Genomic DNA, 23048 nt, shown 5'->3' on the forward strand with positions numbered 1-23048 from the left:
CCTCAGTTTTTCCAGGTTTCCATTTATTGTGTTCTTTCACCATCCCTCTCTGATGAAGACAGAAAATGCCTGTTGACGGTACAATAAACAGGTCCGATTCGCTTCCTGATATGTCGAGAGGAAAATTTAAACGCTTCATGCTGTGATCATTTTCTCATTCGGCAGAAGCCCGTTAACATGTCTCAAACCCCGGCGTCGCGAAAATGCCACATTTCTAGACCTGCATCTCGGCTTCACTGCGTGCAGGACCACCTTTTTTTTTTGTTTTTTTTAATCTGATAGTAGCGCGTTTTAGGAGATGTGGTCGGATTTTAAAAGTCTCGGTCGGATTCAGCCACGGCTAAAAACTCAAAAAGAATTCTCTCTGCCTCTGTAGAATTCATATAAAATGTCATTGCTAAAAAAGAGACAAATATAGAAAGAACTTGAGATCTTGAACGTGGATCCGATGTACCCTGCACGTGTCCAAGCCAGGACTTCTTTTTTTTTTTTTTTTACTGATAAACCAAAGCGCTGTCGCGTTTGCAAATGTGATAAATCCATGCCTTATAGCTTTGGGCACGAGCCCTTTTGCTGGTTATTTTGGTAAAAACGTTCATTAAACCTCGAAAGTTTCAAGAGTGTCAATTCCTGATAGGTGTCGGCGGCCGCCCTCCGTCCTCTGTGTGTTTGTGCTGCTCCGGCAACTGGATAAGAAAATGGAGGAAGCGGCGCCCTGCGGTTCGTGTGGATCATCCAACGCAGGCCGGCGGGGATCCCCGCGGATCTCCGCCCGTATCTTATGTCTCCGACAGACGGCTGACGGGAGCCTCCGCCGACTCCATCATCCTGTACTTCTCCTCCAGAAGCGCCTCGTTGCCCTGCAGATGTATGAGCGGCTTGGCGTACGGCCGGGCTCGGCTCTCCTGGTTCCTCTTGTTGTAGATGTTGACCCTGTGCTCCAGCTCGGGGCTGGTCTTCGTCGAACTCGCCGGGCTGGGAGGTTTGAGGTTGACGGGGTCCAGGCCCTTCTGGGCGAGGCAAGAGTCTTCGGAGAGGGAGTACAGCAGCTCCTGCACCACGGCGCTGGGGCTTCCCCGCGCCCGGGTGCCCAGGGCCAGCGGGCTGCTGTAGGGGGGAGGGTAGCAGCGTTGGTCGCTGTAGTCCGTGGAGGTGGAGGCCTCGCGCACCGTGGAGCTGCAGTCGGTGGTGGAGCCCAGCGTGTGGCTGCTGACGCTGTGGTGGCGAGCGCTGAAGCTGGTGCGCGACGCCGCCGCCGTGGAGGCCTCGCTCACCGAACTGCCGGTGCGCTTCAGGTGGCCGGACGACGCGGCGTCGGCGCTCACCAAAGTGGAGGGAAGCTGACTGGGGTTGTTGGGCAGGTGCACGTCGATGGCCGCCGTGGTGATGACGCGGGCGGCAGGGTCCGGCACGCCCATATCTGCAAGGGAGCGGAGCGACAACGGCGAGATCAGGAACCCTCGTGGGAACAAACAGCGAGATCCGGCGGATGCTCACCGCTGCTCGGCTCACTGTAGTACTGGCTGATGTAGTTGTTCATGTCGTCCTGACTGTGTTGGTCTGCGGAGGACAGAATCAGAGCTTCGGAAATAAAGACCATCGTTTGGGATGACGACCGCCGCCAAACGCGGGGATCGGGCGAAATGTCCCGCTCGTCGTTCTGATCGACGCGATATGCTGTTTTAACTTCAGGAAGATGCCGACTCCAGCTCAGATGTCGGCATCTGCGGCCTGTCGGACTGGGATGATAATTACGTTCTTGATCGTCGGCAAAGCACAGTAAACCCTTGTTTTTCGCGGGGGTTACGTTCCAAAAAGAACCCGTGATAGGCAAAATCCGTGACGTAGAAACCTTTATTTTATTTTTTATAATTATTATAGAATACTTCTTTATGGGACGAACGGAAGATTCATTCATTCCGTAATGCCGACCTACAGCCGTATAGCTTTTAGCTTCCCTTAGCATGTCCAGAAGTGTAACTTTATCTGCGATAGATAGCATCTTCCGCTGCCTTTTGGGCCCTGCAAGGTGCTTTTGTCGCTCCAGAGCGTTTTGTCAACATGATGGGTTTTAGAGAAACTCGAAATTGCAAGAGAATTTGCACGTACGTCATGTAAATTTGGTAAGCCGTTAATGTAGGTGTACATATTAAACTGTAACGTTATTGACGCACAGGTAGAGAAGAAGCCGAGTGACTTTTTAGCCAATCAGAAAGCAGAACACAACGCACCATGCAAATCCGTAAAGTAGCGAAACCGTGAAAAGTAAACCGCGTTATAGCGAGGGATCACTGTATTCACATCTGACTGCCAAAGAGTCAAACTTCCTGGATCCCGTCGTGGGCTGAACAACATCTTCTCCTTCGGGCTTTTCCCTTCAGGGGTCACCACAGCAATCACCCTTCTCCATCTAACCCTTTTCTCTGGATCCTCCTCTCTCACACCAGCTAAACTCCTTGACACCAACGCATTCTCCACGCACAATATCAAACGGTAGTTTATTAGCCAGAGAGCGGCTCCCGAAAGAAGAGGTCATTGGCGGCTTCAGGGAGAAGCTTCCCCGCCGCTCCTCATCTGCAGCACCGAGATCCTGGAGGCGCTCGTCACAGGTGACCTCGCCCGACCTTTGAGGAAGGTACAGGAAATCACTGTGACGTCTCCGGGCCTCCGTCCAGGACATCCACATGCAAGCCATGCAATGATAAGTGCTGACTCCTCCCAACCCTTCACCGCGGACGTCCAATGCAGGATCAGCAGGTTCTGCAACCCCTGCAGCCCATCGGCCGGTGCAACTCTAGATGAACAACATTCTTAATCTTCTTCAGGCTTTTCCCTTCAGGGTCTCCACAGTCGTGATGTGTCGTTCGCGAACGTAACGGCGCTATGAGCCGACTCTCTTCGAGACGCTTTTTTTTTAAATTTTTTTTTTTACACATTTTAATTTATAATTTTTTGCGTGTTTTTCAGGAGTTTCAGTCTGAATTGGTTAAAAAGGTTGATGGATAAATAGTTAAAAGTTCTTGTATATTATAGTTTATTTGTAGCACTGAAGAGTTAATATTTTTAATTTATATTTAATTTTTTTATTTTGTTGTTTTGCATTTTTTTTCAGGGATTCTATGTTGTTGTTTGACTTTAAATTTGCTGAGTGTATAAAAAGCTAAAATTGTGTTGTATTTTATAATTTATTTTTTGTAGATCTGTAAATATTTTGATTTATATTTTGTGTGTTTTTCAGGGATCCTGTGTTTCACTTTAAATTTGTTACGTATAAAAAAGCTAAAAGTTTATTCTTGTATTTCATAGTTTATTTGTTGTTGCACTGAAAAGTAAATATTTTTAATTTACATTTTGTTGAGTCGTATGTTTTTCAGGGATTCTGTGTCGCTTGACTTTAAAGTTGCTTAGTATAAAAAAGTTAAAAGTTTAAATTAGTCAAAAGTTCACTGTAGAGCGAAAAAATAAAGGCTATTGCAATATAGTAGTATAACACATTTCTTTAAATTAATCATTAATTCATTTTGTGCATAATGTTACATTATTATTGGTAATATGTCGATTAAAGCAACAAAAAAATCTGAAGAGCCGTTTGGGAGCCGAAAGAGACGAATCTTTTTAGTGAGCCGAGTCGGAAGAGCCGGTTCTCTAAAAATTCCCATCACTTCTCCACAGCCGATCCACCTTCTCCATCCAACCCTGTTCTCTGGATCCTCCTCTCTCACCACGTCCATAAATCTTCTCTTTGGTCTTCCTCCTGACCTCCAATTCCAGCATCCGTCTACCAATATATTTACTATCCCTCCTCTGGTCACGACCCAACCATCTCAGTCTGGCGTCTCTGACCTTCTCTCCAAAACATCTAACATGTGCCGTCCCTCTGATGGACCAAAGAGAACCCCAACATCTTCATCTCTGCGACCTCCAGCGCTGCCTCCTGTCTTTCTGTCATTGTCCCATACTAAACACGTGCAGCGGAGTGTGTGTGTGTGTGTGCGCGCTCACTAAACCGATTGACACCAACGTCTCCGTCAGAGTCTTCATGTGGACCAACAAATGTCTTTTCATGGATTTCTTATCAGGGACCGCACACAGGCAGAGCCCAAAAGGCAAGCGGGACCCCCCTCCCCGATCATCACTAACACATGAGAGCAAGAGGAGCAGGTCCGGTTAAAAGGCCGTCTGTGTGTGTGTGTGTGTGTGTGTGTGTGTGTGTGTGGAGGGAGTCAAGTCCCAGATGTAAGCCTGCGGTGTGATTTATCACTTTGATAAAGGAGAAGCCTCAGTGCTGCAGGTCTTTGCTTCGGCGCCGCCGCCGGCGCTTTGTTGCCGTGAGTTACGACCCGTCGCCGCAGGAGAGGTTTACAGTCGAGACGAGAAGCGGCAGCGGGAATTGATGTGCGAGGCCGGAGAGCGGCGCTCGGGGGACTGACGGCGGGCGCGGGAGACGTCCGCCGTTAATAAAAGTTCAACAGAGAGGTCGAGGGAAGTGATGGCGCGGTTACTGTTTGCAGATGTCGCCGGCTCGCCGCCATATTTTCTTTTTAATATATATATCCGGGTGACTGAAAGGCCTCCCTGCCCTACCTTCAAGAAACTGGTAAAAGCTTTTCTCTTTCAGGACTTTTTACTGCGCTGATGCCCCAGATCAGGTTAGGCAGCAAGTTAGGCTATGCAGTGTGTGTGTGCGTGTGTGTACGTTTGTGTATGTCTTTGTCAAAAAAAACAAAAAACAAAAAAAAAACTCACTAACCCCAGCTTACTGTTCTGTATATTTCCTGTGTATTTGCAAGTGTTACTTGCAGTCCCTATGTCCTCTATTGTAAGTCGCTTTGGATATAAGCGTCTGCTAAATGCAATGTAATGTAATGTAATGTAATGTAATGTAATGTAATGTAATGCCTCGTCCCGCCAGCCGCACCCTCGCTTCCACCCGCGGGTTTTTCCAGGACTTCTACCTGCAGCCCCCCTGGGCTCCCTGCCTTTCGCCGGCCGCGGCTCCTCCGAGGCTCCCGGCGCGAGTCCGTCCACTTCCTGGAAACCGCCGCTCTGCTTCCCCCAAATGTGGTGGATCTGCATGGCCGCCTCACGCTCCGCCACCAGGTCCAGGTCCTGCTGGGCCAGGTGGGCCCTCAGCTGCCGGATCTCGAACTGAGGGAGGAATCCAATCGTTCATCTCATCTAAAAACGTTTTGAAAATGAACGGTTCCATCGGACGGTTAGATGTTAGCATTCTTTAGCCATCCTGTCTGCGGACCAGGACAGGAGATCATGGAAGCCGATGCATCTACCACATCTTGAGGGAACCTCAATAACCCTCCGGTCGCAGCTCTTGATTTTCCCCGCTCAGCCCTTTGCCGCTCCCTGCTGGCGGCAGGCGGCGATCAGAACCCCGGCAGACGTACCGCCTGTTCCTGGCAGATCTGGGTGAGGCGGTCGAGCTGCTCCTCTCGCACCGCCTTGGCCTTCTCGTACTGCTGGATCTCCATCTCCATCTCCACTTTCACCTGCAACACGTATGCTGCCGGACACAAAAAGGCCAAAACAAACCTGAACCCAACAGATTCCATCATGTTGTTCATGCAATTCTCTATGTATCGTCTAATCATATATATGTCGGGCACAACTTTCAAATTTATTTTAATATTTTTCTAGCCGGTAATTCCACAGACCGGCAGGCTAAAACCAAAGAGAGGTGTTTTTCGTCCACCGATCAATATCAGTTTGAATTTTACATTTAAGCAAATTCCTCCCTTGGGGATCAATACAGTAAACCCTTGTTTTTCAACGGGGGTTACGTTCCAAAAAGAACCCGTGATAGGCAAAATCCGTGAAGTAGAAACCTTTATTTTTTTTTTACAATTATTATACAATTAAATACTCTATTATGCATCGCTGCTGTCGTCCTTATGTTTTTTTCTTCCTTCTTTATGGAACGAACGGAAGATTCATTCATCCCGTAATGCCGACCTACAGCCGCATAGCTTTTACCTTCTCTTAGCATGTCCAGAAGTTTAACTTTATCTGCCATAGATAGCATCTTCCGCTGCCTTTTGGGCCCTGCAAGGTGCTTTTGTCGCTCCAGAGCGTTTTGTCAACATTATGGGTTTTAGAGAAACTCGAAATCGCGAGAGAATTCGCACGTACGTCATGTAAATTTGTCAAGCTGTTTTACGTACGTGTACGTATTAAACTGCAACGTTATTGACGCACAGGTAGAGAAGAAGCCGAGTGACTTTTTAGCCGATCAGAATGCAGAACAAGATGCACGGTGCAAATCCGTGAAGTATCAAAACTGTGAAAAGTAAACCGCGTTATAGCGAGGGATCGCCGTAAACGTATTCTGACATTTCCTTCAAGCGCCACAAGGGGGAGCAACACTCAAGGCTGGCGAACCCGATCGGTTCTCGGCCTCCCTCACCGTCAATGATCCTCTTGACCCTCCAGATGCGCAGCGTGATGATGAGGCCTATGGCGTCCCAGGGGCTGCTGGGGCCGTTGGCCACCGTGGACGCCACCATCGGGGCCAGGGACAGGACGATGACGGCGCCGTCGAAAACCTGCGGAAACGCGGGCGGGCTGAGCTCGGGCGAGCGTCCGCGCAGAGCGGGCGACGTCGAAGACCTCACCTCCACCTTGTTCTCTATGTAATCCCAGATTCCGAGCACCACGATCCTGAACACCGTCTGCCGCGGAGACAGGTCACACACAGGTTAATTCAGCTTCGCCTCCTCGCTCAAAAGTTAGCAGCGACGCACGTGACGAATGGAAATCGAGGAAAAATATCGAGGGAAAAAAAGGCCCGTCTGCATTTTTAAAGCGCCTGATCAATGGGTTCCGGAGAGGCGGCGACGGCGCTAACTTTTAAGGCCCGCAGTCGTACCTTTATTTTAAAAAGACCGGCTTTCCCGCCTGATTTTTTCGTCTTCTCATACTCATCGCATTGTATCCTCGCAGGGCTGGAGGGCCGTGGCTCCACATAGTGCACCACAAAGCACTAAACGGCAGGCCGCCGCATCAGCGGTAAGCGAGACGGGTCGGGCTGCAGGGCTGCAGGGCTGCAGGACGGCTCACCTCGGTGAAGAAGACGGACAGGATGGCCAGGCTGATCCAGTGGATGACACCGGCAAAATGGAACGCGTTGGAAACTGAGGAGAGCGGACAAACACAAAAAGCCTGTTATTAATGCTTCTTTTTCCTTAAAATGAAATAAAATGAAATGCAAGTCCGTTTAACACATTTGCAATGTAAAAAAATAAGATGTAGTTAAAAAGTAAAATATATAAAAAAGTGTTTGAAATGAAAAAATAAACAAATACATTTGGAAAGTGAAATAAAATTAAATATGTGAAAAGGATGAAGAGACATAAATAAATGCATCTTCTGTTCCTTTGTCTTTTCCATTCTCAATGTGAATGGTTTCTCCTTGCCTTGAAATAAAATAAAACAAAATAAATTACAAAAATTTAAAATAAGTAAAACATTTATCCGATTTAAATTGTATTAAATAAGATATTATATTATAAAAACTCCATGATTAGCACCACAGAGGAGCTCCACTGAACGCCACAGGAGGTCTTTCCTCCCTGAGGTGATCAGACTTTTTAATTCCTCTCCATTCAGCCGCCGGCAACCATAAAAACCTATCTTTAACCTAAAAAAAAAACAAAAACTGTGCAATATTTCATTTCACTGTGCAATATTCAGAACTGTGCAATATTTCATTTCATAACAGCTACATTACAATTTTTCCTTTTATCATACTATTGTGTACTCCTTACCTCACTTGTTACTAAGACACTTATAGTTTTATCACTTGTTTACTAAGACACTTTATAGTTTCACTGAGACACTTTATAGTTTATAGTTTATAGTTTATTTTTATTTCTAATTCTGCCTTTTTCTTTTTATTATTTATTACTGTTATATTTTCTGTAACTCTGGCACAACAGTTTCCTTCGGGATTAATAAAGTTGTTCTTATCTTATCTCTTATTATAATCATAGGATAATATATAAAAACAAATACATAAATAAAATTAAAGAAAAAAAAAAAAAGTCAAGTAAAAAGTATAAAATGAACAGATAAAAAAATGCATCTTCCTTTTGTCCTTCGGACTGCCCCCGATCATCTGCCTCCGTCCATCCCTGTCCTCTCACACCAACTTATTTCACCTCTTTGTCTCCATCCATAAACCTCCTCTGTTCCAGAACCTCCCGCCCGGCGGATCCGACCTGAGCATCCTCCTACCCGGGTCTTCGCTCTTCCTCCTCCAAACCGTCTCGGTCCGACTTCATCTCCAGAACACGAGCCGCCCCCCGATCGGACTCTTTCCGACCATTCGCGTAGAAAAATACAGCGTTTTCCGTGGAGGGCTTGGGTGGGTTCACTCACACTGCAGCAGCTTGGTGTCCACCAGCAGCTCCAGCGTCAGCAGCAGCACCACCAGGATGACGCAGGCCACCAGGATACAGTTGAAGCCAGCGGACAGCAGGCACACCTGCCACAGCGCCGTCCTTCGCCCGCAGCACGGCTTCAGCCAGTTGGACCTGAGGGGGGTTAAGATGCAGAAATCACGCGGCGCCGGCGGTCGACCTTGACCTCGCCTCACCCCGGGGTCAAGGTCGCCTCGCCCCGGCGTCCCTCCGAACGTCCGTCGGCAGGGGGCGCCGCCTTTCCAAGCTAGGCTTTGGTTTTATGTGACGCATAAATAAGATAAATCAGCTCGAGGTAAATCACCGACGCTTTCACGGCCTCGCCGCTCGCTTTGCCGTCTCCCTCCTCCCCTGCGTCGCCCCCGGTTACGGCTCTCTCTTTTACGTTTATCGGCGGGTTGGCTGCAAGGCAAAATTAAAAATCGAAACTTTTTGAAGACCCTGGTGTAAAATATATACACGCATGTACATACATTTATACATGGCAGCTCTGGATTTTCCTCTAAATGAAATGGTACCTGAAAGCATCGCAGCTTCAGCTTTTCTGACATGTTAGGATGATGCATTTGAATCGTGAACGCCGCTGTCGTCGCCCAATCAGGTTGGGACCTGAAGGGCTGCCGGCGCAGGAAGCTCTCCAGCGGACCATACAGACCCAGAGGGAAGTCGCTTTATGAAGCTGAGGAACCAAACACCGATGGAGCGAGGCTGAGAAGCTACCAGCTTCCACCAGGTGCGGGGAGACGGACAGGAAGTGGCGTGAGCGTTCATCTCGCCTGCGCCGAGGTTCTCATTCACACACATTCAGTAGTTTTCCAAACGACCTACTTTTAAATTGTGTTTCCCTTTGTTTGTTTTCATTCAAAGGTTCTAAATGTCATTTTTCTGGCGGCCATGAAGAGAAGAATGGCGGCTGAAAGGATCGGCGAGGGTGGCAGAGCGGCCGCCCGTCCTCTGCGCGGAGGTTCGGGGGGGTTGATGGTGTCAGTTTGCGAGGGGCGTCTTTTTGCAGAGGTCACACACACACACACACACACACACACACATACACACACAGTCGGTCACGCACCGTCAAGATTGGATGGCGTGATTTTGCGTGCACGCCGCAGACACATAATTCATCGGGACCTTTCCCCCTCCGAGCCGAGCAAAAAGGGTTTTAATTTAATAAACCTGTGAGGAGAAGCCCCGCCTGCGAGCCGAGTGATGGATGGCTCCCGGCTCCGGGGCCTCGTTTTAGGGGAAATGGCTTCAGACCTTAAATTGCCGAGGGCCTGAAGTATTTACGGGGAAGGGGGGGGTGAGGTGGTGGGGGGGCGTCAACCTCAGGACCAGACTCGCGCTCCACGATCTGCACCGGTGCACGTTCTCGCTGGACAGGCTCATGAAGACATCAACGGGCCGTGGCGGGAGAATCGAAGCGCGGGGGCGGGGTCGGGTGTTAGATCACGAGACGGATCGATAGCTGGCCGGGACGGACGTGACGGCGCGGCGTGCACGACCCCCGGCGGCGGCGGCTCCTGCGGCGGGTCGACCAGATAGAGCAGATTGGCCGACGCGAGGGCGCTCTTCAAATTCACTGATGGCACTGTGTGTGTGTGTGTGTGTGTGTGTGTGTGTGTGATGACCCGTCGAGCTTGAATCAGATACAAAACAACCATGCTGCTCTTTTGGCCGCCTCGCCGGCGGAGAGACGTCTTCGCCGGCGAGCTTTAAGGCTACACGTCCACCCACGGCTCCTCCGCTGTCGCCTGCATGATCGATATTCTCGCGCTCGGCCCCTGCAGCACCGGAGTATTTAACATTTCCTTCCCGTGTGTGAGTGTCCGGTTCGAACGTGGGAAGGAGGACGTTACCGCGGAAAAGAGATGGGACGTCTTACTGGCGGCGGCTCTTTCTCCTGCACGCCACACGGAGGGGCTCGCGGAGAGGGAGGTGGTCTTCGCCGGAGAAATGGACCGCGGATACCCAACAAATGGAGATGGATGGAGCCGCACGCGCCGCGCCGCGGACGAGCCGCGGACGAGCCGTCCCTGATAAATGGGTTTTCGCCGGGACACTTGATCTCTCCTGCTCTCAGCCTAAAAAGCAATCTCGCACTTTGCATGTCGGTGAATATTAACAAACCCTCCAACCCCCGCGCTCAAATGTCATCTATTGTATCGCACGCGGCGCGGCGCGAGAGGGCCAATTTGATGGAGAGGACGGTTCCTCTGTGCATCAGAAATGGGAAGAAAAAGGAAAAGAGAGAGAGAAACCTTGTTCTCTTCTGAGACATCCATCAACACAGAGCAGGTTTAGTATGGATCCGCTTCCAAAGCCCGGTGAATTATGGCCGCTGCCAAGATTCATACTAGGATCTAGCAAGGTCCTTCACAGCTATTTTCCTCACTCTGGGTTTCCTGCTGTCTTACATCTCACTTTATCAGGCGGTTAAAATGATGCGCGAGCGAGAGGACATTTATCAGCCACTTCAGCTGCGCGGGACCGCACGGGGTTAATACCTCGCCATTGGACGGATGTGACATTAGAGGGAGGTCGGCGGCGGCGTGGAGAAGGTCCGCGTCCAGTCGGAGCGGCCGGTTCGGCCGCGTGAGCCATCCGACGCGGCTGCGGCGGCGCTCGGAGATCTGCGGCATTTGCTGCTGCAGCGGGCGGCTGAGAACCCGGTACAAGGTGCTAACCTGCTCTGAAATCATCACACATTATTCATTTAATAGTCATATTGCATAAATATATCAAGCGCGAGGTTACATGGAGTGTGATGTCAAGCCCAAACAGCCGTTGTTAAATAGCTCAAGAGCGGCTACTTCCAAATTTGTGAGCCCATCGTTTTGAATCAATTTGAAAATATACTGCTCAAAAAAATAAAGGGAACACTTGAAGAACACAATGTAACTCCAAGTCAATCACACTTGTGTGAAATCATAGTGTCCACTCAGGAAGCAACACAGATTCATTTTGACTTGTTTTAAGGACATTACCTCAAAGTTGGATCAGCCTGGAGTTTGTTTATACACTTTAATGTTGAGTGTGATTCCTAATCCAGACCTCCATGGGTTGATACAATTGATTTCCATGGATCATTTTTGTGTGATTTTGTTGTCAGCACATTCAACTGTGTCAAGAGCAAAGTATTTCATAAGAATATTTCATTCATTTAGATCTAGGATGTGTTTTTTAAGTGTTCCCTTTATTTTTTTCAGCAGTGTATATTCAAAATATCGCTTAGCGGCGGCTGTTAATTCGGCCGGGCGTCGACAGCAACATCGTCTTGGGCCTCCCGGTGTTATTCTGGAGGAGATGATGCATCCAAAATCTATTAATAATACGATCCAGCTCACCGCGGAATCTGCAAGTACTGCATGTACCCCCTTGTAGTCCACAAGAACATCTACCTCCCACATAATCGCCCACATCTCCTGATGAAGAGCCACGAGATGCCGCCGCGCGCGTCTTAATGCCGCCGCTTATTCTTCTTCTCGGAGAGAAAAAAAAAAAAAAAAAAGGAGCTCGTTTACGCTCAATCTAGAAGAGACCTCTCGCACGACGGTTTACATGACCGACTCGCCCCAGGCGTCAGTCACATCCCAAACATGACGTCTTTAGAATGTCGGCCGCAGAAGGAAACTATGTCTGCAATGAACGTCGCAATTCGTGAAATCCCGCCTCGGAACGGTTGCGGCGCCCACGGCGGGCCGGCTGACGCCCGGCTTCGGATTCTGGAGATTTACCTTGAAAGGGACGACTATCGGCGCGTGACGTGCGCGTTTGTTTTGAATGGGTTTGAATCGGAACTGGGAGGAGCTAAAATGGCGCCACGCAGTTCCCGCCGTCGTCGCCGAGGCGGTCGCCCCGACTGAATTCAAGCCCTCGGGGCCGGTAACCGCGGCGTGTGGTTCCCGTGACGACACAAGATGAGTCACGGTGGCGAACACGTGACATTCTTTTTCCATACGTCTGACAGTACGGTGACTGGTTCGTCTCGGAATGTCCAAAACCTGAAGATCAGGAATTCCAATCTAAAACCCATTAAAAAAAACAACAACAACAACAAACTTGTGGGTGCCTGAAATTCCTGGACATCCGAACACACCAGGTCTCGGCCGTTGTACACATGATGTACGACAACCGTCTCTTGACTCCCCGCTGTTGTTGTCGTTATCAAATCCCACTACTTCAAGCCTCGGATTCTTGAGTCGCTGTTCGGCAAAGGAGACGCTGCCGTGGCGCCTCTATTAGCACCCTAGCATGAGCAGGAACAACGACGCAAAGCAAGAACCTGGCTGACAGGAACTTAAGTAACGCTAGGATAATAAAGCTAACGGTATCTTAGAGTCCCTTGGGCTCTCATTGCACCGGTTCTCTTCTATGGTACCATGTTAGCTATTAGCATGTACCTGTTAACACCACTGTTGTTATTAGCATGTGGTCATCAGTGCCTCACAACGTTCATCTGTCTCTATCACAGGGAGGAATATCGTGTTTCTGTAGATCACCTAATCCCGACCAGCTCAACATGTAAGCGGTCACAGGAAAACTTTGCTGTGATGCGATGCCATATAGATAAAATCTGACTTTACTTGACCAGACATGACAAGACATCAAGTAATAAGATCCAATAAAGGCCTGGATGAAAACAAGGGCTCCTCTGTACTCCTGGACTCGTCTCCACGCCATGTGCGTCTTGCTATTGCCCAGGTGACCCATTTCTGGAAAACGGCCTCATCATAGCATCGATAGCCGGCCGCTAGCAGGGACGGTTACTACATTTGTTGTGTTGACAGCCGACGCAAAATGTACCGTATTTTGCGGACCATAAGGAGCAATATCAATGAAGGTCTATTTACATGGTGCATAATAAAACGTACGGTGTATAAAACCAAACAGAATAATCAGTGTATTTCACTGATTCAATAACCCACCGTTCGATTTTGTCCTCTAACTGAGGCCATCTCGCTTTTTTCCCTCAGAAACTCTTTTTGTTCTTCTTTCCTTGCATTCCATCTTCTCGCTTCCTCCACTTCCGTCCCAATGATTCATTCATGTTGAAATCTTTGGCGGCTGCTCTATTCCCATCATCTACTGCGTGACCGATCGCCTTGAGTTTCAATTCTGCCGCCATGTCTCTTAACAGGCGCCATTTTTGGGGGTCCTAATATTGTAATATTGTGTCAAAGCACAGTATATACCCCTATTGCAAAAAGGGGCGGAGTTAAGCTTCCTACATACTGTTCTCTGATTGGTTTACAGCTGGCAGTGATAGCGGACACCTGAAGTTAGCGTGAGGTTGGAACGACGTCGGATTCCGGCACGACATAATTACTTATCTAACAGTCTGACGTCGCAACCCATATTCAACCAAGGACCCGCTTTCATAGGACGTCCCTGCGTCAGGTGGGAACGCTCCGACAACCAATCAAGCGGGGCGGCTCGGTCGCTTACCGAAGGGGCACTAAAACACTTGGACGGATTTTATTTGAGCGCAGTGTGACACATAAAATTGGTTTGAGGTCAGTAGCCACAAGAGTTCATACGTAAGGGGCACGGGTGATTTTTGAAGAAATGTAAGGATTTTAAGAGCGCCTTATCGTGCAAAAAATACCGTAAACGCCATTTTACACTCTCCGACGCGAGTATTCGGTCTTTTCCGCCGGACTGAACCACATCGCCTTCAGCCCGTGGTGTGGGAGGGTGCCATTTGAGAGCGCCTGGTTTGAAGCTAATTCCGCCGGGCAGCCGGATCCTGCCTGCTGCCACGCGTGTCTTTTCCTGTCTTTCCTGAGCGAGCGAGAGATAGAGCTTGAGATAGAGAGAGTGGAAAAAAAACAAAACGGAGTGAACAGAATGAGAGTGGGTTTGGGACGAGACCCATCTGTCCTTGCCTTCCGTCCCACAGAGCCGTCGGGCTGCACGGGCCAGACCGGGCCAGACCGGGCCGGGTCCAGCCGGACAATCGCGGCTCCCGCGCCGGGGCTCGGACGGTCGACCGCCCGACGCTCTAATTAAGCTTATGCTGTTTATCGACTTTCTCTGCACGGACGCCAGCTTCGCTGCGTGCCAAAGGGTTATGAGTCACGCTTCCTGAGCCGAGCGCCGTGGACACTCGCCGCGGGGGGGCTCCGGGAGGAACGCGTCCCGTCCTGAGAGTAACCGGCCCCGCGGCACGCCGATATGGTGATAAGACAACAACACAAGCCGGCCTGGCGGACGGAAACAGCACCGCCACGGGGCTCTGACATTTCAGGAAGAGCGACGGCGCTAACATCGCTCTTTTGTTTTCCTGCCGGGAAATAAATAAACGAATAAATGGACTTTACGGACAAGGGGCCACGCGCGCCAGAGAGAAATCGCTGTGTCACGGAGCTGAAAGGGAATGAACACATCGCCGGAGGCTTTGTCCATTTAACACGGTGACACTAATAAATTCATTGCCAAATGTCGTCGACTCTCGGGCTGATATGAAACGAGTGGCGATTCAATACGCCAGGTGTAATTACCGTGTACAATAACGGGCATGGGAAGGAGTGACGGCGGGGCCTTTTCTCTGCCAGGCGAGATTATAGATTGTTGTAATTGCAATTCTGCCTTCATTATGGATGGGGCACTTTTCCTGCGACGGTCCTGAACATTAACGTCCGGTATCTGGGACGAGGGGGGAGGAGGGGCAACTTACGTCAACACGTCATTACATTTTGGTCTTTTTCATATCCAGAAATAATGACGCTAAAACGTATTGTCATTAAAACCAGCAAAAGCCACGGATTGACCTTCCAGGAAGTCGAGCGCACACGTACCCTTCTCTGTTATCCTCCTCGTCCGGGTTGGAGATGAGCTGAGATCCGGCCAGGGAGATATCCAGGGCGGCCAAGGGCAGGTCCCTGTAGGCGAAGCCGACCAGCTGGACGGGGGCCACGCACTGGTTTTCCTCCTCCACCTGCTGGGAGATCACCTCCAGCTCCGAGGCGGCGGCCTGCGGCGGAACCCTGCGACGGACACACACACACACACAACGCATGCACGTCGGACCGTTCCCGCGACGCTCCGCCTTTTCGCGGCCGAGACGTCGGGAGTCCTATGGATTTATGGACGAGTCCGGCCTAATGGAATGAGTCCCTGCAAAAGCGGTTTTATTGCCGGCAGAGCTCAATAATGGCCCCCTGCGAAATACGAAAGGTCGTCGGCCACGTGCTCCGAACCCGCGAGCTGAATCCGTGTGAGCGTAGAGCTTAAACGTCCTGAATTCCGCATAATAGTTAAAGGGTTAGAAATTGAGGTGAAGAGACGGTCCAAGCAGGTTGGAATGGGTGGAGAAAAGTGTCAGGGGTACCAAGAGATAGAAGACTATCGTCCAGAATAAAAGGAAAAAGGGGTACAAGACCAGCGATGATGTTTGGACTAGAAACTGTTCCAATGACCAAAATACAGCAGGCAGAACGAGAGGTTGCAGAGATGAAGATGTTGAGGTTCTCTTTGGGAGTGACCAGGATGGAGAGGATCAGGAATGAGTCCATCAGAGGAACAGCACATGTTAGATGTTTTGGAGAGAAGGTCAGAGAAGCCAGACGGAGATGGTTGGGTCATGGACAGAGGAGGGATAGAGAATATATTGGTAGACGGATGCTGGAATTGGAGCTGCCAGGGAGGAGGTCTGGAGGAAGAGCAAAGAGAAGATTTATGGACGTCGTGAGAGAAGATATGAAGGTAGTTGGTGTGAGAGAGGAGGATCCAGAGAATAGGGTGAGATGGAGAAGGTTGACTCGCTGTGGCGACACCTGACGGGAAAAGCCGAAAGAAGAAGAAGAAGAAGAAGAAGAAGAAGAAGAAGAAGAAGAAGAAGTTAAAGGGTTAGAAATTGAGATTATTAAAGATGCCGGCGTGGGCTCAAAAAGAATGACTGGGCAAGAACTCGGCGGCGGCGGCGGATGGGGAAAAAACTTCCGAAACCTTGGACGGATTGCGGCTGGATTTGGGCGACAATCTGCCTCGAACGCTTGAGAGAGGAGTGAGACGGAAAGCAGAAGAGTGATCGGGACAGACGGGCTGGGAGGGGCACAGATAATCTCTTATCTATGAGAGTGATATGCTAATAGCTGACTTGATACAATAATAGCTTTGAGATTTATAAAAGAAATAATGGCGGGTGTCTTGCAGGACCGGCGCAGTAGTTCGAGCTACGCAAAATCAGAAAGCCCAGGGACTCGGGTGAAGACGGGACGGGGAGGAGGAACGAGGGAGCTGCAGGACGGGCCGGCCCTCAGCGGAGGAAGCCTACGGCTGCATAACTCGGGGCCGGTCGGGTCATAAATCTTAGATGGCCGCCTGGAAGCTCATTATGGCTTTACCGCAACGGGAGGGGCGAGTTGTCAAAGTTTCGATCAGAGAAAAAGTGAAACAGAAACGTGATTGGATGCAGGACGTCGATAATCGTATCGACAGAATTACGGGTTAGACGACACCGGGCGTCCGTCTCATGTACGTCTTCCCCGGAAAGGCCGTCCGCATCCGAGGGAACCGAACGAACCGTAATTCCATCCGCGAACGAGCCCTTAAAACTTGAATGCAAAGGCAGGCTCCTGCGGGCTCAGCCAATGGGGGACAAGGAGAAGTCACCCCGCAACAGGAGTCTCACATGGTTTGGCAGCCTTCCCAGCGCAGCCGGGGCGGAGACATCAATAACTCCAGTGCTTAACAGCAGAGGAAGGCATCGATTACAAGACACGGGGGAAGAACACCGTTGGGTCGGCGAATTTTTCTCCAACCCGTGGGTTGGAGGTGAAGCAAAGAGCTCGGAGGAGATCACCGTGCCAACGCGGCTACCCGTTAAACGATAATGTAGGCAGGCCCGAAAAGGAAAAAAAGGTCTTTCTTTCCCCCGGCTTACCTTCAGACTAATAATGTTTTAATGGACCGCCTTGAACGGCTGTTTGACTGATTCGTAATGGCTAGCGTGGACTGATCAATGAATCTGTGATTTGGGAAAATCATTATTAGCTGAGAGTTGCCGGCTCGTTCCCCGCTGGATGGATGGATGTTTATCCACCCGACTGATGAGGGAACAAAGCAGCGTCTGTATATGGAGTCGCTGATCTGAAGGTCAGCTGTGTGAAAAGAAGCTGCCTGTTGTAGTTGATGATGGAGACATTTCACCAAACACACAGGAGAATCAAGGTAGCCCGATAGCTTCCTCTGCTTTGTTAACTGCAGATCTGGCATTGTCAACGTCCATGGGGTCCCACAGGGCTCAATCCTGGGTCCTTTACTATTTAATCTCCGGATGAACCCATGCTGGCAACATGGCAAGAAGGTCCTGTTTCAAATCCAGGGCCCAACCGGGATTCTCTCCGGAACCGACCACTCGGACAATCGTGCAAATGATAGCAGTCACGTAAAAAAAAAAAAAAAACACTTGTCTAATAAACGACTAAAGTTCTTCAGCCAGACAAAAATACCACACAAAGATGTTTATACACGTTGCTATTTTTTCAGGACTGTTGCTTATTACGACTGACCGTCTGTGTGCATGTTTTCTCATGCAGGTGGGGTTCGTCAGTTTGTTTAATGAATTTGTATCTTTTGTATTGTGTGTACAGCGACATTGCTGAGAAAAAAAAAAACAACCTGGATAAACAGAATTGACTCGCCACGACAACACGGGCTCGGCTTGTTGATGCGGCCCCTCTGCAGAAAAACCCTTTTATTCTCTTCCTTCTCTATTGGGTCCTTTTGTTGAGATATGAGCGGCCTTGGGATACGTTATTTAGCTTGAAGGCGTGCACGCGGGGGGTGGGGGACGACGACAACGACATATGCACGTTCTTCGCCGAAGCTTTACACCGCGACAACAAGGACCTGAGTCGTTCCCGACAGACGCAAACTGTCCGGCGCGTCGACATCACCTTTCCTGCGGCCCCGAACGGGCGGCTGGATATCCGACAGCGCGCCACGAGCTGCATGCGATGTTGGAATATGTCATTAGAAAGTGCAAAGGCTAACAGGGAGAGTACAGGGCTTGAGGGGGGAAATGTCACCCCGCAGGCTCGCCGTGACGGCCAAATGGCACTTGAACCTTTTACATAACAGGACGGTGAGTTCGTCCAAAAATAGTCCCTGAATATATTTACGATAAAGTGGCTACAGGTCAACTTTGCGAACCGACGTCACTCTCTGATTAATTAGCTGCTTTGCGGCGGAACAGTACAAAGAACTATCCAGATCAAATTTGGTTCCAGGAACGAGGCACCTCCAGGGGAACCCTTTTGTTTTGCAGGCATCTGCAAAAACAAAGCTCAACATTCAAAAACAAACCACCGAAGGAGGAGAAGAATAAGATGACACGCATCATGGAGAGTGAATAATAAACTGTGGACTATCAGATGGGTTGAGGTGTTATTATCTTCTTCCTGCGCTGCTTCACCATGTGAAGAACCCCGCTAGCCGCTAGCTAACTCCATACCCATTTTGGCCAAAATGTCAATGTTCCACTTCGAGCCCCAGAACCCCCTCCTCGGCATGGCCGCCAGAAGAGCTTGGACCTCTTATGGCAGTCCATATCTCGGCCGTTCTGTCCAATTTGTTGCAAAAATCAGCGAGCCAGTCACCCGAGCACCTCTTAGAAATCCTTCTCCGCAGGACGTTTCTGGTAATGGGTTCTACCAGCCAACCAAGCAACTACATCATATCGTCACCGTCTCAAAAAAAGTGTCATGTTTAATTTTTTTTTGCCGTGTATTTGTTTATTTGCAGTCCCTATGTCCTCTATTGTAAGTCGCTTTGGATAAAAGCGTCTGCCAAATGCAATGTAATGTAATGTAATTTAATGTGATGTAGATCAGCTTGTTTTTTGGGGTTTTATAAAAAACTTGATTTAGTCGACTATTATTTATCATTGTTATTATTTATTATTGTTATTGTTATGTTTTACTTGAAACTCTGGCACAACAATTTCCTTCGGGATAAATAAAGTTGTTCTTATTCTTATTTCTGTGGGACTGTAAGAAGACACTGCCTTGAAGTAGGACCTCAGGTGCTGGACCTCAGGTGCTGGACCTCAGGTGCTGGACCTCAGGTCCTCGGTCCCTGGTTCCTATGCCACCCAAATGCACAAAAACGGCCTTGGTCCTAAAACATCTCAAGGAAGCACAACAAGTTCTATGTTACGAAAGCGGCTATTAAAGACATAACAGACTCTATTATATTATCACGTGGGTGCAAATGCGTTGTTTATTTTCAACACTTTGGTTAACAGGAATGTAGTTTCTCTTTGGGAAAAATGTCTCCTGGACACTGAAACAGCAGCAGGTTTTCAAAGAAAAGCCAAGGTTTAAAAAAATGGAATTTTTCTACGTTAAGATCTCCCTCCGGCTTGTTTGAAATGACGGCCCTGGGATTAGCCCTTCCTTTCTAGCGGCAATTCACGATTATTATTCCTGCGTTTGTCCATCACAATAAACTGCCATGCGGGGATCGATAGGGCATCAACATAAAAATAGAAGCTATCAGTCTGGATAGGGTGTTTGTACGCATAAATAATGGAACCACGGCCGGCCAAATCAGATTTGAGTTACAGGACATATCGAATATTCCCTTATCATCTTATTCAAGTAATATAAGATTTTCTTCTTTTCTTCCTTTAGGTCTTACGCCCATATGTAACCTTTTTCGCCGGGCGGCGGCTAAGTGGGCTTCACGTCACGTCGAGCCGGCGCCGAAAGGGTGCGACTGCGCATAAACGCAGAGCAAATTTATGCTCTGCATGCCGGTGCCGCTCTGGGAGCGGAGCAACACCCGCAGGCCGCCGAGCAGGACCGGTACCTGTCACTTCGGATTTTAAATGTTACGCTCTTATAACTTCGGAGGGGTTTAAAGTGCTGCCTCAGCACGGCGGCTTCTATTTTGCAGATGGCACGCGCCGTTATTGGACAGGCGCTCGGTCCAATCGGTCGGCTCGCAGACACTCGGCGTCCCCCCGCTCGCCGCGAGGCCGCTCTCTGCCCCCGGTACCATCAGGAAACCAAGACAAATGTTCCAAATCAATTACATGGGGGACGGGCCAGATTTCCCAGCAGCGCGCCTGAAACAACGGAACATTTGTAAGATCAGATCTTTCAGGCCGGACCTGTTCTTTCGAGGTCCGGGGGGAAATTATGGCGTTTGACAACTCCATTGCAGCAGTGAAGGGAGGGAGGGGGCGCACAGGAGGAGGGGTTGTTTTCTGCTGTCGTCCGATATCTCGTTGAGAATTGTCAACGGAGCAAAAACTTTAGCTTAAAATGCACCGGGGGTGCAGTTTATCCACGCCGCCGTACCCGGTTTCCCACACCTGGGAGACTTACACGATGAATTATCGACCCATTGGAAGGAGATGCGCGGAAATTTGGGGAGAGTGGAAAAGGAGAATGGAAACATCTCTTCCCACCCCTTAATGAATGAAGCAGGAGATTTTTCTAAATGAGCCTATTGGCGTTTGTTTGAGGAAAAGAATTATAGTTCTCTTAAGCTCACACGGTTTTCCGCTATTTTCAGGAGAGATGGAGGTGGTGGTTGTGGTGAGGGGAGATACATTTACAGACGCATCACGTCTAAGAGCACCGCGGTGAAAATAACTCCAAAGACCTTTGTCGGCAGGAGAGGTTCCCATCTGTCACGTCGTAGAGCGTCGCCGCTGCTGCTCTGCATTAAATCATGCACGTGTACGACTGACCGGGCGACGCGTTCCCTGTGTAACACAACTTTTCTTTCCTGATTTACACTGCACACCTTCTTAATGACTTAGAATCCGGAGCCGGCTTGACTGGTCTGAGCTCCCTGTGCGTCGGAGGGCCGATACACCTTTAACACAGGGGATGCATTTGACTGAAACCCCTTTGCAGACCCCCGAGCCCGCCCCCCCCCCCCCGGTCCAATCCTCCTTCTCCAGCCACCGCACCATTTGCAAGCTCCCTCAGCCCCGGCGGAGGCGGTCATCAGAATGCAGGGCCTGCCCCGGGGGGTGGGGTGCCACACGCAGAGTAATTATTAATATGAGAAGATGACAAGTGGGCGTCCCTTCTGAATGCTGAGAAGTGTGTGTGTGTGTGTGTGTGGAATCTCAGCTTTCCTGCTGATCGCCGTTCAAAGTCAGGTTGCAGGTTCCCCCCGTTCAGCTAATCACATCCAAGACGCCCGACGCCGATAAACACGGATCCTGCACCGGGCGTTTTTCCGAAAAGCGATGCGGACGTACTTACTGCGGGTTGCTCATGTCGAAGGTGGGAACGGGGGTGGGGGGGGAGTCAAAGCGGACGTCCGGACGGAAATTGGCCGTTAAACGTTACTTCGCCCCGGCAAAGACCCGGCTCCTCCTGCATCGCCTACGAGGAGGAGAAGGGAGAAGACGACAGCAGACGGAGGCAGTCAGGTTGAGGTCAAGAGTTCACTTAAAAATAATAAAATTTAAAAAAAAAAGTCACGTCATTCACGGCTTTAAGTGCAATTATTACTCTATCAGGACGTTTGTCTCTTTGTCCTAATCCCTGTTTGCGACCCGCTCCGCTCAACTCTTCCTGGGGAGGGAGCACTAAAACTGTAATGGATTTTAAATCTCCTCTGAAATACGCTCCGCTCCACGAACCAGTGTGTGTGTATGTGTGTGTGGGGGGGCATCACACCTCTTGCATAGTAAGTGCGACAGGAGGCTGGTGTGTATGTGTGTGTGTGTCACAGGGTAGAAAGCCAAGCCAGAGTGAGTGTGTGTTCATTGAAAATCCACTGTGGGCTCTTGCAGGGGAGGGGGCGCGAACTCCCAGGAAAAATCAAGACATCGGAAATTGGCACGACAAGCGGGTCGAAAACTCGCCGCTTTCTTCCGGGTCACCGGAGGGGTCGAGAGCGGCGCCGTTTCCGCGTACGATTTCTGACACGGGTCAGAGGTCAACGCGCTGACGGGGAACTCCCACGGCCGCAAGGAGGGGTACAGGGGCGGCGATGTGGACCGGGAGCAGGAAGTCAAGGATGCAAGTGGGCGATTCCTTCAAAAAAAGAGCTAATTCATGCATGTGAACGTGAGATGGAACAGCAGATAGAACAACTCCGAGGTCTTCCTGTTCCTGGACGTGCACGCTCTCAGAAGCTTCATCACCTCCTCCACCTCCCTCACTCATCAGATTCCACGTTGAAGGCATCGTGTTCCGTTTAGCCGCATTCCCGGTGCCGTAAAGCATCGCGGCGCTCGTAAAAAAAATAAATAAAAAAAAAAAACACGCACACACACACACACACACACACACACGGATCCGTGAAGTAACGCGAACACTCACCTGCCGTGTTTTCCTCGATCTACATGGTGCAAAAGTGCGGTCGTGACTCCTTTGCCCTCGCAGCGTGGATGGAAATATCTCCTCGCAGCAGCAGATGATGAAGATGAAGATGGTGATGATGATGATGAGGATGATGAGGAGGAGGAGGAGTGTGAAGGCAGCTCGCCTCGCCGTGCGTGTGGGCTGCGGTTCCCCGCGGACTGGCCTCGGCCGAGCACCGGTGTCGCTCCTGGGAAGACGGCGCACGACGAAGACACCCACGCCGGACCCACGGCACCATCCTTCCACGGGGAGGGAGGAGGGGGGAGAGGGGAGGGGG

General features: G+C 49.9%; 1 protein-coding gene across 2 annotated transcripts; it reads right to left on the bottom strand.

Annotated features, from left to right (window-relative positions):
- Positions 1-2: 2 nt before the first annotated feature.
- Positions 3-22860, bottom strand: tmem266 (transmembrane protein 266). 2 transcript variants are annotated; one of them, XM_086163136.1, is made up of 11 exons: positions 22730-22860; positions 21662-21784; positions 15230-15418; positions 8392-8546; positions 7072-7145; positions 6627-6683; positions 6419-6557; positions 5403-5518; positions 4956-5148; positions 1498-1560; positions 3-1420 (listed from the first exon to the last, which is right to left on the bottom strand). In XM_086163136.1, the coding sequence occupies exons 2-11, from the start codon at positions 21673-21675 to the stop codon at positions 780-782; spliced, it is 1641 nt and encodes a 546-aa protein (XP_086019262.1). In that variant the 5' UTR covers positions 21676-21784; positions 22730-22860; the 3' UTR covers positions 3-779. The 2 variants fall into 2 exon arrangements, with proteins under 2 accessions (XP_086019262.1, XP_086019261.1); XM_086163135.1 differs by lacking the exons at positions 21662-21784; positions 22730-22860 and having other exon boundaries at positions 15230-18115.
- Between the last annotated feature and the right edge of the window lie 188 nt (positions 22861-23048).

Source organism: Fistularia commersonii, chromosome 17 (assembly GCF_037954325.1).
Source record: "Fistularia commersonii isolate RoL2024-O1a breed Wild chromosome 17, RoL_Fcom_v1.0, whole genome shotgun sequence".
In the NCBI taxonomy this organism is placed as follows: Eukaryota; Metazoa; Chordata; class Actinopteri; order Syngnathiformes; family Fistulariidae; genus Fistularia; species Fistularia commersonii.

Excerpts from the sequence above, each read along its gene's own strand:
- tmem266 (XM_086163135.1), bottom strand. The coding sequence starts at position 15,450 with ATGCGTTGTGTGTGTGTGTGTGTCCGTCGCAGGGTTCCGCCGCAGGCC. Across the intron at positions 7,146-8,391 it reads GGACACCAAGCTGCTGCAGT|TTTCCAACGCGTTCCATTTT; the intron begins GTGAGTGAACCC and ends CGCTCTCCTCAG. Across the intron at positions 6,558-6,626 it reads ACATAGAGAACAAGGTGGAG|GTTTTCGACGGCGCCGTCAT; the intron begins GTGAGGTCTTCG and ends GCGTTTCCGCAG.